At 40.9% G+C, this 19,379-nt stretch overlaps 1 protein-coding gene across 1 annotated transcript in view; it reads left to right on the forward strand.

Annotated features, from left to right (window-relative positions):
* HECW2 (HECT, C2 and WW domain containing E3 ubiquitin protein ligase 2) overlaps nt 1-19,379 on the forward strand; it is a 157,169-nt gene that overhangs the window by 66,872 nt on the left and 70,918 nt on the right. Inside the window, 1 exon segment of the mRNA XM_071562577.1 lies at nt 10,982-11,089. Within this exon segment, the coding sequence (XP_071418678.1) occupies nt 10,982-11,089 (108 nt within the window).

The following is a 19,379-nucleotide window of genomic DNA, read 5'->3' on the forward strand; positions in this document are numbered from 1 at the left end:
TGCAAACAACAAAAAAAAGTAAAAATGGCACACAGTCATCTTGACTCTATTTAAAGCCCTCTCAGTTATGGCTGACAGTTCGACAAGAAAAACCTCTTTTTGAGAGGCAAGTCAGTTACAGAAGATCTACATGTGGAAAAAAGTCTGCTTAAGGTTAGTTTATGAGCTAGTAGTCTCAAATGAGGCTACATTGTACTGAAATTAAACCAAGAAGAGATCATTACATCATCCAGACTGATTTACAGGCCACTCAGTTTTATCCAAATTTCACTTTGCCTGAACATTTCTGCTCTCAGAAAATGAAAATGTGACCATTGTCAGAGAGCAGCAGCAAACTGAATTGTAGTAATGGTCTTACTGAGAGGAGGGAATTGCTCCAGGGCTGTGAGGGAGGGAAGAGGGATGGCCTTACAGACTCTAATGGTACCCCTGACATGACTGCCATAACCATCTGGCTCTTCCTGAAGTGATTTGCACTGTTTCCACTTCAGAAATGTTTGACCAGAAAAAAACCAAAACAAATACCAAGCAAATCCCCCGGTTTCTCTGGGACCTTTCTGCATTGGGTCTTTGCATACATGACCAGATGCTTGCTGGTTAATAAAAAAACCAGCATGAAGGCCATGAAATAAATGACCCCTCACTTTTTCTGCTGGCTGTGAGATTACATATGATCTGTATCAAGACAGCCGGACCAGAGAAAGCTCTCTGTGTAGGTGCAGCTGCGTTAGCAAAGTTGTGCTTTTGTTGGTAATGTTTATTTATCAACAGAATTTCCCAGGGGCAGAATAGGCTATGTTGACAGAGCACAGCTTTGCCGGTGTCATGTCTTCCACAGCAGGAATACTTTGTCGTATTTTTGATTTTTTTTCTGGCAAAGACTTGTGATGGGAATGTGGTCACAGATAAAAGTGCCTGCCCTTTATCCTTGGAAGCTGCAACCCCCTTTTGCGTGCGGCTAAAGCCAGCTCAGCAGCTCGTGTGCTGCCAGCAAACAAGTGCTTATCTGACACCATATAAGGCTGTGGATGAGGAGGAAAATGATGAAAAACATTCCACAATAAACTTAGACTGGCAGATAAATATGGCACAGAAAGAGCTTAGATACAGATTATTCTTCTTTTTATTTTTTAATTTCACTCTGACAGTATTTACCTCCAAATTAACCTTTTACAGTGAACTAGGAAAAAAAGACTTGTGTTTGTAAATATTCTAAACAATCCTGTCCCAGAATAACAGTCTTTAGAAAAGTGATTGACAGAGGTTTGTTTTTGTGGTGTTTTGTTTTTATTGTTGGGTTTTTTTGTTTGTTTTCTTTCTTGGACTTACTACTGTTAAAAGCAAAAGAAAATACCTTTAGAATACAAGACTGTGGGAGTGTTGAGAGTGTTGGGAGCGTGGTGGGGGAACTGGATATCACAGAGAGGAGGGTAATGAAAAGGAATTACAGTTGTGAAATGGGTTTGTATTGGAGTGTTAACAAGAGGTGAGATGTAGTGAAGTGCTTTAAGAAAAAAAAGGATATGATGCTACAGGAGATAGACAGGCTGCTTTATTGCTTGCATCTTTGTTATCTTCCTGTCTTCTGAACTTTGTAATATAATAGCCTACTGAGTTAGTGTAGTATGTTAGATTTTAGCTGTAGTCTAACTTTAGTAGCCATTAGTGGGCTAGATCTGAATTTCCAAACTGTTCCCTGCCTGGTGGCTACAGTTTTTGCTGTCTCCATCTTCTGTGGACATCCCTTTCCCCAAACCATCAGCAGCTGAGACAGCTGTGAGTTGACATGAGAGGGAGTGCAGCTTTTGCCTCAGCTGTGTGTTGCTTCCTTCAGGAGGAGGTGGAACCACCCCTCGTGCAATGTTTACCCCAGCCAGCTGGACCTCAGTGACCTAAAAGGTAGGTGGTTATTTTGCAAAGATTTTGGGAGTTTTCTGCAATATGATTAAGTATCTAATGGTCTTTGTCTAAAGGCATTGCAGTGCCATCTTTCAGATTTTATTCAGTCTAGTTCTCTAGCTTAATTTTTTTTGTCTAACATTGTGCCTTTCTTGTAGTAGCTGTTCTTTTGTACTGCCTTGCAGAAACAGCCAAACATTGTGTCTGTGCGTTGTGTAGGATTGGTTTCCAGGTGAGCCAGGTCAGCTGGGAGGTGACTCAGTGCACAGAGTGCTTCTGCTGTGGGGTTGGCACATGTGTGAAACCTGAAGTATAGATAGGAATGAAGTGCACATCATTTTATGGAGAAGGATTAATAAGATTTTCAGGAAAGAGGTTAAGCTTGAGGTCATTTCCTTCCTCTTGTTATGCTTTTGAATTTCTGCCAGTGAGATGGGTGAAAGGATTTATTTTTGTCTTTGAATGCTTGAATTTCAATGATGCCTTTACTTTGAATACAGAGGAGTGGAATTCCACTTTATTCCCGCCATTGTACTGTGTCATATGTCTGAAGAAATTACTTGTATTTTTTTGCAATATCTTTGTGTCTTGCATTCTAGTTAACTAATCCTTTGAGCTGCTGCTGTGCCTGGAAGATTATATTGTGTGAGGGCATATGGAGATGCTCTGATCCTCACACTGAAGTGTTAGTGTACATAGAAAAGGAAACAATCTAGTAGTATAATTCTTGAAAAAGAAGGAAATAGTCTAATGGCCAGTGTCAGAATAAAGGCTGTGTATAAAAACGAGAGCAAGGATTCTCCCACTCTACTAATTTAAGTTTCAGTAGCAACAAGGTTTCAGGATTTAGTGTTCACATGGGGTGTATGGTATGGCTTCTATGCTCTGCTTCTGCAGCTGAAGTAGGAGTGAAGGATTAGAGAAATGTTATTCCTGACCATCCTGTCAGTCACAGGTAGAAAAATTAATAATTGCTCTTGCTGTGTAAAGTAACAGAGTGCAATATAAGTCAGCAACATATTGGTGGTGTGCAGGGGGTCGTGGAGGGCACACGAGGTGCTTCTTGCCCCCAGCTCAGGGACAGTAAGTGGAGGTATGGGAACCTTAAATTTGGTTGTGCAACAGAAACAGTGCTGCTGTGCAGTTAGGAACAAACACCTCTTTGCTTTTTTTACCATAGATCATGATATTAATTACCTGATTATAGATGATGAGGATCCTTCACTGCTAATATAGCAGGACTGTGTCACCAGAAGGCTGATATTTATATCCAGGCTGGAGTTCAGAGTGTTGTCCTGCATCCTCCAGCAGTGCATAATTACCTTCAGGAAGAGCCACAACAGCTGCTTCTCTCCTATGTGAGGCTGTAAGAGCATCTGTTGTACCTTTCTCTGCCTCTTTTCTGCTCTTGCTTTTCTCAGCTGAAAAATTGTCTCCTATATTTTCATTACATTCCAAGGTTTCCAAGGTGAAGAGCAAAGAGAACTGTGACAGCACGTAGTAGGATCTAGTAGCTGCTCAAGCAGCTTTTAATACTGTCCAAGAATATATTTCTCAACTTTTTTTTGGAGCTGCTCTGTTGGCATTCAAGCGAGGATAATTTCCAGCCATTTAGTAACAGGAGTGTGTTGAATTTCTCTGACAGCAGTCTGATTCTGGTGTTATTTCCCCCTCTGTCCATTGAAAATGCAACTCCTGGAGATGCTCTTGCAAACAAAAAATATAGTAGCTTCATTAGCAAAGAGTCCATCTTTATGTCTTTGACTGGAACCATTTTTTGGAAAATCTTCAAGCCAAGTAAGAACAGCTACTCCTGTAGGAGGTAGAGGGTTTTTGCCCTGCCACGCCCTTCCCTGTTTTTTTGGTTGTTTTTTTTTTTTTAGTCTGAGTATTACTGGGAAAACCAAAATTTGCCTTGAGAGCCTGAGCCTGTGCTCCCCAAGCATGCAGTTTCATGACTTGTGTGCTGCGAAAGACTCAATCTGCAGACCGCAGACCAGATACCTTTAAGTACCCTTTTTGTTCTTGCAGTACTGGGGCTGCTTTGGCATAGGGTGAGTTCTTGGGGGAGCTGAAGCCCCCTGCCAGCAGCCCTCCCTGCCTGTGAGCAGTCAGAACAGCTGGCAGAATGGAGCCTTGTCCGAGCGCCTGTGCTGAGGTGGCGTTTACCAACCTGACAGGAGAGGTACTGATAGAAGCTCTGCCACCTGCTCAGGAGTGCCCTGTGCAGAGTTACCCCTGGGCTAAAGGCAGCTCCATACCAGCCAAACTGCCTTTGTGGGGAAGTCATGCGGGAGAGCGAAATCCTGTGTAAACAAAATCCAGCACTTCAGTGAGCCCCTGCTGTGCTCGTTGCTGTGGTGCCTTGCCGTCATTCCCAGGATTTACCCACCCTCCCGTTCCCATCAGCCCGCCCCGTGCTGCGGGACTGTGGCTGTGCCGAGGAATCCTCCCATGGCCAAGGCAAGGAAGGAAGTGGAGGGAGGATGGGGCTTCGGCATCCTGTACCCTTCAGAGGGGAGTGGCTGCAAATAGCTGAGTTTGAAGGACGTAATACTTTATATGTTTTAACACGGGCTGTTTGAACCTAGATAAACCCTTGATTAAAGGAGAAGAGGCAGACGATGGTGTGTGACTGCTAGAAACTACCGCGGAGTTTGCGAACATCCTTCTGAAACCCTTTTCCTTCAAATGACAAGAGGAAGGGAGAGGACAGACGTGCCTCGTGGAGCTGAGATTATGCAACAGTGCTAATACAGGGCTAAAGTCTCCAAACTTGAGCTGCACAGGCTGGGTGCAGAAGGCAACTTCTGTAGAAGATCCTGTTTGTGATTGGGAACAAGGATGCTGTTTTCAGTATCCACCCTGTAAAACATTATTGTTTTTTATTCTTCAGTTTGTTAATTGGGCTCTGATGGAGGAATGCAGTTTAAGATCCACAGGCAACCTTTGGAAAGGCCAGGTAAGGCAAGAAGGTACAACTGAGTATTGAACTTTAATTTCACCCATGTGGTGCTTACACTGGTGCTGTCCTTCATGAGAAATATTTTAGCTCCACCGGAGGACCTGCGAACTGTTCACAGACTGAGAGGGGGAATTCTGAAGATCACGGAACATAAGCTCTGGTGCAGTGGGTCTATATTTGTTTGTACAGTACTAACTGATATGTGTAGAGTGTTTTAAATGGGTTGACATAATGTAATTGATTTATTGTAGCAATTTCTTGTAGTGGAAACTGCCTTGAAATTCTTGATTTACTTATTGGCTTTCTAGAAATGGAGTGAGGCCTCAGGTGATAAAATTTGTCTTCTCCTTAAAAGGTGTCCTGATTCAGTGTTCAGTTGCTTTTAAGAATATTTTGAGTATAAGGAGGAAATTTATTCAGTTCATTATTTCAGTAAACACTCTGCTATTTCTTTAATGATTACCCATGGATTTTTATTTTTAGTATTTATAGAATTAAAATTATCAGAGGTTACCAAAGTGAAAATATTGCACAAAAGTTAGTGTTACACACTTTCCCAGTCAGTTGCTCAAAATCCACAGTCAGTGCTCTTTGGAATGTTCTTACTAGTCTTACATTTTGGTGACAGTCTGTTGTGCTGCTTGGAAGTCTGTGCTCACACCAAGAAACAGAGTGCAGTTACTGGCATTGGGTTTGAGGTTTTGGAAGTAATGCAGGAAAATGCATGTAAATTAGTTTTTTGTTTTATGTTGGAAATGCCATCCTAGAGATCTCCTGATGGTTGGCTGAAACTTAAGTTCAGAAATATTCTCCAATGCAGATTAACCAAATTCCTGTTACTTTTAAAGACTAAGTGAAATGGTGGAATAAAATGGGTGGAGGATGACCATCCTTGATAGCACGTTTATGAGAGAAACTGATGGTGTATCCACGAATCTCATCTTGAGAGGAAACTAGACATAGCCTTGCTATCTACCAGTGTTCCAGCTCTGCTGATAGACACTGTAAGAGAACACCTGACAAGAGAAAGATGACTGATGCTTTAAAAGCTTCCCTGTGCTGAGCACAAACCCTTCCTGCCTCGCTTAATAACTGGATGTGTTTCATGCATCATATTCAGTGCTCAAGAATTTATTGAAATTAACTTAAAATTCTAAACAAGTCAGCATTTTGACAATCTGAACTTAATTTAAAATTTTAAATTAAGACTAAACAGTACAAACACTTCAAAAGATTTTGTGTAAAGCATTTTCCTGAAAGGGATGAAAAAACAGAGATTGGGATATAAACTCCAAATGAGAGTAACAGAATTGTACAGCGATTCAATGGTGTTAACCAATGGGATTGATCTCTCCTGAGCTAAGCTGCATGGGTATTTCAAGAGCTGTGAGTTAGAATCCCCATATATGGTAGTAAAAGATGAAAATTGTAAAGTTGTGTATAATTAAAGCCATTCACTGAGAATCAGAATCTGTTAACATCACCTTCTCCCTGAGCTCAGGTCATGAGCATCTTTATAAACGTGTTACAGAAACAAGACCAGTATGCAAAAATGTGAACCTCTTAGATTGCTATATGGAACCTTTAAATTTTATCCTTTGCAGTAAGCAATCAGTGACATTGTCACACCAGGAATTCGGGACTTCTATAATGTGGTATTTTGAAGAATAAAAATCATCTGTATTTACACAGGCAAGCCTTTTATCATGTAACCTAATGCTACTGACCACAAACTGGGGCCAAAAGATGAGTGGTGGTTTGCATATGACTAGTCTATGCACTGGGAGTGTAAGGCTTGTTTCAAGTAATTAATCTGTAGCAGTTGCTCTTCATCTGTCTTATAAAAGACTGTATCTTATTTATTTATTTGTTGCTTTAAACTATTCAAATGACTGTGTGAGGTGATTGCTTTCAGTAGTTTATCCTTTTTCCTAAGACAGAAATAATGAAAGATACAGGACACAATGAACAAAATGTGAACTCCTCAGAAGCCTCTTGACCCCTGATATCAGGTACTGGCTTAGCATGGCTTTCAGTGCTCCTATAACATCCTCATGCAAAACTGGGAGTAGCAGTTGATAAAACAGATGGCTGTGGGGCCATTCAGCACAGGGGTGGAGAAATGGGCAAACACGAATAACCCCTGACACTGGGACAGGCTGAGGGCTGGCCATCTAGAAATCATCTTTGCAGAAAGAGACTTGGAGATCCTGGAGGAAAAGATGTGATCAAGAGCAGACAGTGTGCCCTGGTCACCCACTGGCATCCTGGACTGCATTAGGAAGAGCCTTAGCCAGCAGATTGAGGGAGCTGGTCCTTCCCCTCTGCTCAGCACTGGTGAGACATATCTGTGTGCTGTGCCCAGTTCTGGGCAGTACAGGTAAGGCATGGGCATACTGGAGCTTCTTATGACAATTACTCTTTTTATGAACACAATTTTACCGTTAAAAACTAATTCTGTAGAAACAGTCCCTTCTTCCATGGCACTGTTCATTCAGTGTTCAGTACTTCTTTATTGCTTTTCACATACCATAGCTGTATGGAATGGGCACATGCCAGAGGGAGCTGCATCCTGAAGCTGCACTGACTGTCACGTCAGGGGAGGGATGTGGACACAGTGGGAGAGCTGCAGTGCTTACATGGAGGGCTCAGGCTGTGGGTATTACAGACACGATTGGTGTCCAACTCACCTTTGATGGTGGTGTAATGATGCTGAGGCCTGAAAGTGGGGCAAAAAATGAGTGCAGTTCTTAATGCCAGGTTTGTCTGATTGCTTAGCAGTTAAATAAAGAAAACATTATTACTCAGAGCGTGTTTGCTTTGCAGTGATTTCAAGGGGCACTACTTAGTGTTGAGTTCCACACAGTGATACGTTTATTACTACCCACTCTTCATTGTAGAACATTGTCTCATGTGTGCTGATTTATATACGGGTTGCAGCTCTGAGAAGTTATGTTCTGTAATATTTTATGTCCAAGAATTACTGAAGATAGAAAGATACTGTGCATCTTGCATTGTTTTATTTTTTTCAAAAGTACAGACTCAGTGGACAAGATACTGATGCAGTAGGACGGTATTTTGTTGCATATTTTATGTTCTACGAAGGGATATTTATATCTACTCTTTGGCCCAGATTCTGGAACAACTGCCAGTTTCACAAACAGCAATGATTATGTGCTAAAAGGAGAATAGAACTGCGTAAATTGAAGTTCCCTATGGAATATATTTATATATATATTGTGTGTGTCTGTATATACATACATATGTTTTGGGGAAGGGGAGAAGTGAGGCTGTGATAATTCTGAGATTGTTTTTTGTGCTCTCAAATACTTCCTTTATAATTTTTTTCAGTATTGTGTGCTTTAATGTTTCCATGCTGTGCATTTTTTTCTGTTCAGTTTCTCTTTTTGAAATCCATAAATTGAGGTTTGCAGTTATTTTTCCATATGTATTAGTAATGTTATTTTCCCTCTATACGAATAACATCATAGAAGTAGAAAGTAACCCATCTGTTTCAGAAGAAAACTAAAGCTGACCAAAATGAATTCTGTAATTTGAGTTGATTTCTGACAAGCAGTGGTCTGTCAGCATTTTGCATCCCGTTGTCTCCACCACCTTCTGTTGCAGTGGCAGCGTGCCTGTGGGCAGAGTATCAGTGATTTAGTCTTCATTGTTGCAAAGAAGTCTGTTCCTTCGTGAAAAGGCTGAAAATCCAGGCACTTCCATGTTGGATTTTATTAATTATGGTGAAAGAAAAAGTTTTGCATTCTTGTAACTATCAGCTCAGAATTCAAGACTTGGTTTATGGAGGCCCTTTTCTGAGGCTCACTAATGTCCCTCACTTTCCTTGGTGGCTGACTAAAAAACCCAAAGAACAATTGCTTGTGCTTTATTATTGGAAATCTCACCATTAGAGGCATATTTCATTGCTTCAGAGTACCTGCATTAGTTAAACAAGATAAGAACTAAAAATTTCATTTTTATGGTTATAATATACCTCTGTTTTTCTGCTTGGAATTATGAACAGACTCTGCTCCAGTTGATTAACTAGAGAAACTCAGACCTAGAGCATATTAGGTGGGGTGTTTATTGTCATCAATTCTTTGATTTACCTAAATGAAATGAGAATGCTGAATAGTTTAAAACTCTGTGTTTCAGTTAACTGGAAGTTCTAAAGAATCTGCTTGCTTTTGTTAGTGGTGTTTTGCATAAACAAATTTGTATGGTGGACCAAAATAGTCACTAGTCTGGTGTTGCTGGAAGTTAAGCTGTGCCTTGTGGCTTCCCAGAGTTCTGTCTGGAAGATAACAGCAGGGCCTTGAGTTGGAATGGTTATGAATAAAGTAAATAAATTCATCAACAGTGTATGGGTTAGAGTGTCATTGCAAACCACATAGAGATTTTTTTTCAAGGCCTGTGGCATGGTTTACAGCTGCATGTTCAGGGTTCCTGTTTGTATGGCTTTGAAAAAACCCCAAAACCATGGGTGAGATACGGCTTTGTTTGCTCCAAAGGTTTTTTGCTGTAAATAAAAATGTATGGTTTCAGATTTTACTGCTGGTGTGCCTGAATTTATGGTGTAGCAGTTTATGCACTACCATGTTGATTCTACATGAAAAGATAAGCCTGGGGGTATTGCAAGCTTGAGGGTCACAGGTGTTAGGAGAACCCTTCTCTCCCTTTCCCTTGTCATTGAGGTAATTATGAAACTGTTCTGGGCTTGTCATGATACTGAGGAGTTCAGCCCACAGTTTTCTAAAAATTCTCGAAGTCACCAATGCCTGGAGGCATAAAAATGTCAGCAGTTTGCCATGGCCACTTCCTGACTCTCTTTGAGGTTTTGGTCAGAATGTGTAAGTTACTGTTGTGTATAAGTTACCACAGGCCTGGTAATGCTCTGCATGTCATTTTGGTGGGGTGTGATGTACAGATTGCAGTGACCAGGATTCAGAGGTCACTGTATACTCTGAGATGAGCAGTCAGAACAAAAAGGAGAAGGAGAAGCTTTAGTGTACATCTATATTAAGATAGAAGTAAGTAAGCTGTGTTGTTTATTATTCCTCCATAAACAGCATATTTCTGAAATGTAGGTGACAGTTCCTACCGAGGTGCAAAGGTATGTGCTTGAATGGGTGGGAGCTTCACACACAAAGCCACAGTAGACTAGAGTCTTAGTGAAGAATTGTAAAATTGCAGAATGCACCCAAATGTATACAATAAAACAGGATTTTTTTTTAAATTAAGACTAAAGAATATCCAGTACTGCTGGAAAGAATTAGGGTGTATTTGAGGTCACAGGTAAAATTGTCTAGTTAAGAAACAGCTGCCAAAATGCATTGGTAAAACATTACAATGCATAATTCCAAAGAACTTCCTGTACAAAAGAGTTTAATTGGATTTATGTCAGCTTTGTTTGTGTCATCATAACTAACCTTTGTGCCCCTTCAAACAGCTTCTTACTCTGATTTTCTTTCATCCATACAGCTTTCTGGGTGTCTGAATACAGGCTGGTATTTGTTTGTTACTATTAGGACTAAAATCTTAATTTCAGGTGGGAAAATTACTGGTGTTGCTAAGCTGCTGTGCAGGTAGTTTGCTTCTCTGTTCTCTTTTGAATGTATTTTGCTGGATTTCTCATTTCTAGCTCTTACTTTTACTGAGTGACCCTTCTGTGCTTTGGCCTCTAACTTGATACCTCTAGTTGCAATTCCATGCATCTGAAGTAGGGAACGAATGGTACATTTTCATGCCACAGAGCAGGACTGGGGTATGAAATGGTGTGGCAACCCTGTGATGAAGTTTATATCAGCTACACGCTCCCAAAAGCCTCTCTGTTGAGTTAGGGAAGTGTGGGAATTTAATACTGTACCTTGGCAGGTCACCTCTTACAGGAAACCATAAATTTATTTTGGCTGTGTGTATGTCTGGTCTCTCTACATAAATTGATCTGTCAGTTGTAAAAGAGAAGCCGTTTATATTTTGTCGGTTAGGTTTATTTATTTATTTTATTTAGTACAAGTTATTTTTTTTTATCTAGACCTCTTGAAACAGAGAACCAAGAAAACTACTATTATAAATACTAATTGCTGAAATGATTTTTTTTCTTTCCTCTTTCAGATGAGAACTCTCCAGCCAATTTCTGGGATTCCAAGAATCGGGGAGTGACTGGCACACAAAAAGGACAAATTGTGTGGCGAATTGAGCCTGGCCCCTACTTTATGGAATGTGAGTACCTGTTTATCCAGTGCATATTTCAAAGCAAGACTGCCTTGGTGTCAAGGCAAGTCAACTGGATGGCATTGAATATCCATTTCATCAGTCCCTCCAGTAAACCAAGGGAGTTGATTGTGTTGCTCAAAGGAACAGCATTTTCCCAGTGTTTTTGCTGGAAATTATAAAAATGGCATTGATCTTAGATGTACATTTGTATTCTAGGCATGTTCTTAGCATGTTTCAGTTTAAGGAAGGAAGAAATTGCTTTGTGCAGTGTCATATATACAGAGTGAAAGTTGAATTCTCTTCCCAAAGTAGCTTCACATTTCAGCTGGACAAATATTAATGGTAAATGCATGTGAAGGAAAAGGTAATAATGTGGTAGTGCTTGATAATGGTTGTTAGTGTGAAGGCTAGAATTGTCTCTAGGAAGTGCCAGCCTCCTGTTGCATCAGAATTCTTCAGCTGAAGATTTGTTGTGCTGGGAAATCCACTGGGCGGTTTGGAAATACTGAGTCTCTGTGTGACTGAAATAAAAAGTCTTCAGTTGAACTCTGTAAGGACTGTCAGTAGCCAAGCTTCCAATGGAAGAGCTATGCTCTCCCTTAGGCCACCAGGATTTATAGGAAGCTAAGCTGCTCTGTTATGTACTATATTTTCTTTTGTTTTTTGCTTTTTGATGAAACAGAACTATCTTGCCACTTGAAGTATATGATCCCCTAAAGAAGCTGAGGTTTGAATCCTAAGATGTTGTATCAGCTTGCTGGAAACTCTGATGCCAAGCATCAAAGTGGCAGTCAGTCCCTAAAGAGCTGAGAGTTGTTCTACCACCTGTTTAGCCTCACAGTAATGAATTTTCCTTGTAAGTTATAAAGAAAAAAATACTCCCACTCTTTACCTCACTGTACACAGCAGTGCTGCTAAGTGTAGGTCTTGGCAGAAATTTTTATCCCAATTAACTGATATAACAGCAATACATGTATTTCAAGAGGTGTTGTACACCCTGTACTAAAAATAATTATTAAAAATTCCTATTTCTAGAAATGATACTGAATCTTGCCAAGTTACTCTCTGTGTTATACAACACACTTCAAAAAAAAAGCTTACATAGGATAAAATTCAATTACATTTCAGGAGTTCATTGCAGGAAAAAAAGATTGAACTGAAGATAATGATCAAGAAAATAATAAAGACAATTAACTTTCCTGGTGCCAAAGACAGGGTATATTAAAGCAGATTAAAATGTCTATTAGTAAATTTTATTGCCACATCTTTCTTGTACATATTCTTGTACATGTAGTCCATCAGTATTGTTGCCAATAGGGGCAGTTTGACTGCAAGGATGTTTGTATCTTTTCTCTGGTTATGTGTTGCTCCGTAATGTATTGAGGTGAGGGGCTTGAACAACATTTTCATTTCACCTGAGTGACCCAAACTAATGCCTCAAGGACTACTAGTTTGGATTTAAAATCAGCTGCAACTGACTTTGCACTTTGCAAATGAGCTGATAGAGGGAGTGCAGGATATATGTTCTTTGGTCATGGTTATCTTCATTAACGAGCAGTTCCGCTACCATACAATGAACAAGAGACAAGCAATTATGCAGCAGCTGGGAACTGTAAAAAGGAGTGTTTATGAGCATATGTTGCTATAGCACATAGTATGGCAGATAAATATGTCACCAGTGACACTTGTATTTCTAGTGAGAGGCCAGAAATTACACTGAAACAACAGAGTTTCTGATTCCACTTTTTAAACCAAAGGGCTCCACAGATACGTGACCATGTTTGCTCTGCAAGGCTCACTCTCATACCTTGTAGATGGTGAAGAAACTCTGATATAACTACAGGCAGCTGCTCTTTTTTTCCCCCTTTTTCATTCCTCGGATCACTAAATCCCAGTGCAGGCAGACAGCAGGTGGCTGTGCAGTTCAGGTACTGCCACAGTGTCACTGTGGTGCAGCACCAGGCCAGGTGTGGGAAGAGCTGTGCTGTCAGGGTTCTCACCACACTCTGCAGACACTGGCACTGCCCAGCCTGTGCCAGCCACAAAGACAAACTTAGCTCCTCATCAGCCTCTTTCTCCTGTTGTGGTGCAGATATAATTTGTCTCCTAGTACTGCATGTGATGCCACTGTTAGAGCAAGAATTAGAAGCAAATGAAGAGGCTAACATTCCCAGTAAACTTGTGCCAGATATTGAATTTAAGGCATTTCTGATGCTTTAATCTGCTGCTATTTTTCAAATTTGGGAAAGAACTCTATAAAGTTCTTATGTTTAGAAATGTCTTTGCTAAGAGGCGGAATGCAACAGATACAGGTCATGGTATGTGGGGTTTGTCATATTTATTCCTCACAGTAATGACATGCAGCAGACCATTAGCATTATCCCTGAATTTTTGTAGCAGCAGCTCCAATAAGAGACAACAGTATCTGGGGGACCAGCATGGACAAAATGTGTGAATGGATCAATCTAAATTCATCTGAAGACTAGTCACAGCATAGGAATACTACTTGCATCCAATCTCCTGCTTTCAACTAGGACCAACACTAGACCTACCTGGTCAAGTGTGGTTTGTAAAGCATATTACTTAAAACCCTCAAGGACAGAGGTTTTGCAGATGCTATAGGTAACCTTTTCCAGTGCTGTAGTATTATTGTCCCAGATAAAAAAGATTTCTTTGTCATCCAGCATGAATGGCTATAGCTTAAATTTGGAGGCATTGCCCCTTTTAAAATCTCTGCTAGAACTGGAGTGAGTCAAGATAGTAACATTTGTCTTGCCTTAACCTCCTCCTCACCAGACTAAACAAGGCCAGCTCCTTTAGCCTTTTCTCACAGGTTACATTTGCTCCATCACAACCATATTTGTAGTCCTGTGCTCGCCACTCTACCTTTTCTCTGTGCCCTTGAACCTTGGAACCCAAAACCAGACACAGTATTCCTCCAAGTACCAAGTAGAGAGGGACAGTAACTTCCGTTTCTCTGCTGGTCACACACCTTTTAATGTTCCCTGTGAGGTGGTTTGTTTTATTTATGTTGAGAGTATGTGCTGGCTCATATTCTCCTCATATCCTGAGCCCAGTTCCTTTTCGTCAGAGTGGCAGCTTTGCCAGACTGTTCAGAGGCCATGGGGTTGTTTCACCCCTGGTGGAGACACTTGCAAATCTCTCTCTTGAACTTGATGACATCGCTCTTGACTCTCCTGTCCCTATTGCTCATGCTCTGAGGTATAGAAAAGCTCCAGGAGGCTAACAGAAAACTGAGTGTGGAACTGAGTTAAAGCTGACTTAGGTCACTACAGGGTTTTCTGGCTTGGAGCTGTTCTATGTTTGGAGCACCGACAGTACTTAATTGCCACCACCTCTACACTGCAGTACCTGTGTGATTGCTGGGTCCTGCTCTACCAAAGAGAGGGAAAGAATGTTTGCTGCAAGCCTGAGAAGCACTGAACCAGCTCTGGCAATGAGGACTAATGATGCTTGTTAACAGAGTTATGTTAAGTAACTGCTAAGTAACTACAATAATCCTTTAGGATTTACAGTCACAACTGGCCTAAAGTTTTTGTGTGTTTTTGGCAAAAAAAGGAACATGAGTTACTAATGTTGAATGATGAGTTGTGATCAGAGCATGCACAGGGTGCACTTATCCCCAAGGCTTTGGTTGTGGTTTTTCCCCAGCAGTGTCAGAGCTTAGGGACATTACTTATCTTTTCACCAGTAACATCTCTGGAGGGCGAAGTGCAGAGGATTATAGCATCACTAACAAGCCATATGCAAACAAATCTCATGCAGAAGGAGCATTTCCATTTTAATTGCATTAATGTTAATCAGTGGGAGTCAGCTGGATTAGGCCTCAGATTCCTTCTGCAAAAAGATTTGTATCTTGTAAGAAAAACATCTTATGCTTTAATTTGGGAAACTGTTTTTCCATGAGCATAATTGTAAATTTATTTATAGTTTCACCAAAGTCTGCCGGATTTATGCTTATGTTTAAAGGTATGCCTTGAATAAGCATTTTTCTGAATTTAGTATTACTGTGTGTCCAGAGAGTACTAGCTCAACATTAAGGTCATTTAATTTATTCCTGTTGAAATCCCTCTCTATGGATTCAGCATCTCCTACTTTTCCAAGAAAGTAACATGTAAAGGCATAGTTTGCGATCTGCTCTATTCAGATCAAACAACCTGCAGAAAGAAGGGTGGGGGAGAGTCTCATCTTCATTCTAAAAGCAGACATTAATTCCCCTCAAAGCATCCAAAATCAGCAAAACAAGGATGATCAAAGGAAACTCTACTTGCTTTAGACAAAAATCAACACAGAAATTCTGTAGGCTCTACCCTAAGAAGGCAGAATCAAAAGAATCAAAACTGAAGTAATGAGAAATGAACTTAATGTATTCCAGAAAACAAGCAGCCTCTGAGGGGAGTGGCTGAGGAATGGGGTGAGAGGGAAGATTATGCAGAGGAGAAAGAAATTACTTGCAAAATACAAAGTCCAGTTCACCATCACAAACAGCTGGTGTCCTTAAGCTGTCACCTCGAGACAGAATGAGTGGCTCTGAACTGCAGGTGTTCCTCTTTCTTTTCCCTGTGGAAGGAACAGAAATGCTATGTAGGCATGAAAGGGACCTCAGACATTTCAGAGATTCAGGAAGGTGAGTTTGAGGATCAATATGCCTGATGTGCCCTTTCCTTACATGGCAGAGGCAGCTTTCAAACACCCTGCTCTAAGCCTTGCTAAAATGTGAGGGAAGGAAAACAACAGCTCCCTCAAGTTTTTTGCTGTGTAAACTGCATAAGGATTGCCAAACACAGCTGTATAGGAAACAGGTTCAAGAAGTACTATTCTGAACAGATGGAATGAGTGTGACAGTGCAACACAGTTTAAAGCTTTTGCATTTGGTATAGTCATCTGGTATTTGGTGTGGCATCAGCCCATCCAGGTCATTCAGTACATCAGAACCTTAGTCTCTGATGCAAGAGGGTTTCAATTGCCCCAGCAGTGACTTCAGATATAGCAAGTATAGCAGTCTGTGACCTTGGGATGGCAGTGGCTCCCTTTGGGGCATTGTGGTGGAGACAGAGATGATGGTGATGGTGTTCCTTATGAAGAATGGAACTAGCAGAAAGATGGAGTGAAATGATCCATAGGAAGGCTGGTGATATGAAAGAACATTTGAAAGGAAGTTAGAGTGCTATTTAGGACTGGTTGATAACAGCTGCTGCTTATTCATAATCTGCGGGTTGTGTTGGAGATGCCATGGCAGGGAGATTCAATATAGTACAGTCACTGACACACAACAGGTTAACTTGTGCTTATGCCTTTCCATATATGTTGTGCCCAGAAGTTAAAAGCTGCAAATGTTCTTGTAGGTAAATGTTCTCACTGACACACAACAGGTAACTTGTGCTTATGCCTGTCCATATATGTTGTGCCCAGAAGTTAAAAGCTGCAAATGTTCTTGTAGGTAAAACAGTACAGGGGCTATTTTTTGCAGCTGTGAGCAAGTGACATTGTGACTTGCAGACATGCAGCCAACCCTTCGCCCTGTGCCAGGGATGCATGGTCACTGTTCAGCACTATGGATGATCATGTGCTCACTCTTGAGTCTCCCACAGTCCTGCTTGGTTTATTAATATGGGCTTAGGCCAAGAGCCTGCTTTGAGACTGTATTGGCCTTGTATTTGAAAGTGATAGTCTTTTCCCATGAGTGTTAATTACAGTATCCACAAGAAACACCTTCACCTACTTCACCTGTCTTTGTTGTTATTTATAACATTTGATGTCATAGTCATTACTGAAGTAGAATAGAAATATATTGATTTGCATATATTTTCTTTACCAGTGCTGTGGCTTTTTGTCTTGAGCAGTAATCCATAGTGGCAGCTGTTGGGATTTATACAGAGACTGCCAGTCTTGTCACATCAGTCATTTCCAAATCACCTCTGAGATGTTTGTGGTTAAATTACTTCTGGTGCCACACTGCAATAGTTGGATGCAGTGACTGCACAGGTGCTGTGTGTTTTGTGCTTAAAATCTCATGTTTGTGACTTAGAATCACAGAATAGTCAGTGTTGGAAGGGACCCTTAAAGGTCTGTAGTCCAACCCCGATGCAATGAGCAGGAGCATCTTCAACATCAGGCTGCTCAGAGCCCAGTCCAACCTGACCTTGAATATTTCCAGGGATGGGACACCTATCACCTCTCTAGGCAACCTGTGCTAGTATTTAACCACTCTCACTGTAAAATTTCTTCCTTATAACTAGTCTAAATCTGCTGCCTTCTTTTTTAAAACCCTTTGTCCTATCGCAGCTGGCCTTGCTAAAAAGTTTGTCCCCATCTTTCTAATGAGCTCCCTTCAAGTGCTGAAAGGCTGCAATGAGTTCTCGGAGCCTGCTCTTCTCCAGACTGAATAAAACCCAACTCAGCCTGTATCCTTAGGAGAGGTGCTCCAGCTCTTTGATCATTTTTGTGGGCCTTCTCTGGACCTGCTACGTCAGGTTCATGTCCTTCTGCACTGGATACCCCAGAGCTGGATGCAGCACTGCAGGTGGGATTGCCAGAGTGGAGTAGAGAGGCAGAATCCCCTCCCTCATCTGCTGCCCGTGGGGCTCTGAATGCCCCCCAGGACATGATTGGCTTTTTCTTTGAGTGCACATGGCCAGGTATGTCCAGCCTCTCATCCACCACAGCCCCAGGTCCTTCTCAGCAGGGCAGCTCTCAGTCTCTCATCCCTTGTAAGAGCACGAGTAGACTATGAGATACATTCAGAAAACGTGGTAATGTATGTGTTTGAATTGCACTGGGATGTTACAAATGAGGTTCTGTGTGGAGTGTTCAGTCCCTATTTTCATGAAATTATAGCTGTTGCAGAACTAGTGTGTTAAGACTGAAATTGCAATATTTTGTAGCTAGCAGAGCAGACTCTTAGCTCTCTTTTTTAAAAAAGCTGATATATATTAAAGGGCGAAAATATGGGTTAAATAATTGAAATTTATATGCTTTTAGCTTTTCAGGGCTGCTGTAGCAAAGAGTTCTTCCTAGAGGTATAAACAAAATTTAGGGGGTTTTATGGCTTTCATCAAAATGGTCAGTGTTAATGAATGTTCTATGAATGTAATTCATTACTTTTATCTGATCATTATGTTTTTACTATTTAAATTAAATTCTGTAAAGGTCATGGTTTTCTCACATGGAATTGTTCTGAGCCTGGAACATTCTTTGTTGTGCCCTGCAACCAGTGGCCTTTCAGTGGTCTGTCTGGGGACTCATGGTTATTGTCCCTACTCTATTTATAAACATATTCACTGAGTTAGAAATACTTTTATTATTCTTCTGCTGTTTTTATCTGTTGTCTCTTAGCAGCTATTTTTGAGTATCACAAATAACTGAAACAGGATCAAGTCTTGTATTTTTCACATTTGTGGCAAGCCTTGTTGACTTCCTTAACCACATAAAAACCCCAGTGTTTTGGGGTTTTTTAAGGTTAGATTATAATTAAATGCTTTGCCAAACTAACACATATTATTCAGTGCTCACAACTATAAATAAGGTTGTCTCAGAGTGATGGCAAAGTGAGTAGGGCTGGCAGGGCTGGTGGGTTCTGTTACCTGAACAACCTGTAGTTTCCTTTGAAGCAGTTTAGATGGAGAGACCACTGGGATGGAAGCATTTTCTGTTATTTATTCTAGTTTATCTAAAAAGCTTTCTGTAAGTCTGCTCCAGTCACTTTCTAGGTGGTTTTCTTATCGTTCCTTCTGTAAAAGAATTCCTATCATGTACCTGCTGAGGGAGATGGCAAGTATCTGGAGGCAGCCAGCTGTGGCCCTTGCATTCTGCTGGTGTGTTTGCTACTGCCCAGAAAGAAGTAATTGAAAATGTACATTCTTAGAGTGACGCAGAGAAGAGAATGCTAAATGTCCAAACAATAACATAGAGTTCACTGAATTGTCATGCTAAGGAAAAGAAATTCAACTGTCAGGACATGCAGAGCATTTCTCAATTCCTGCAGTTGCCTATAAGGTCTTTGGGTTCAGATGGGAGACAAATAGGATTTAACACAGTCTGTTTTCCATGGATTACATCTCCCTTTATAGCTTTGTAAAGCCTGGATGTGACTTAATTTGTTCTAGTGACAAAGTTATCTTAAATAACTTTTGCAGAACATGCTCTCATGTTTTTCTCATGAGTTTGTGATGTCAGCTTTCTCCCCATTGAATGTTGGAGGGCATATGTTTCTGTCTGCAGAGGGCCACAGGTTCAGCCTTAGTAGGTTCTGGGCATCTGGGCAGCTGTGGTGTCC

Source organism: Pithys albifrons, chromosome 8 (assembly GCF_047495875.1).
Source record: "Pithys albifrons albifrons isolate INPA30051 chromosome 8, PitAlb_v1, whole genome shotgun sequence".
In the NCBI taxonomy this organism is placed as follows: Eukaryota; Metazoa; Chordata; class Aves; order Passeriformes; family Thamnophilidae; genus Pithys; species Pithys albifrons.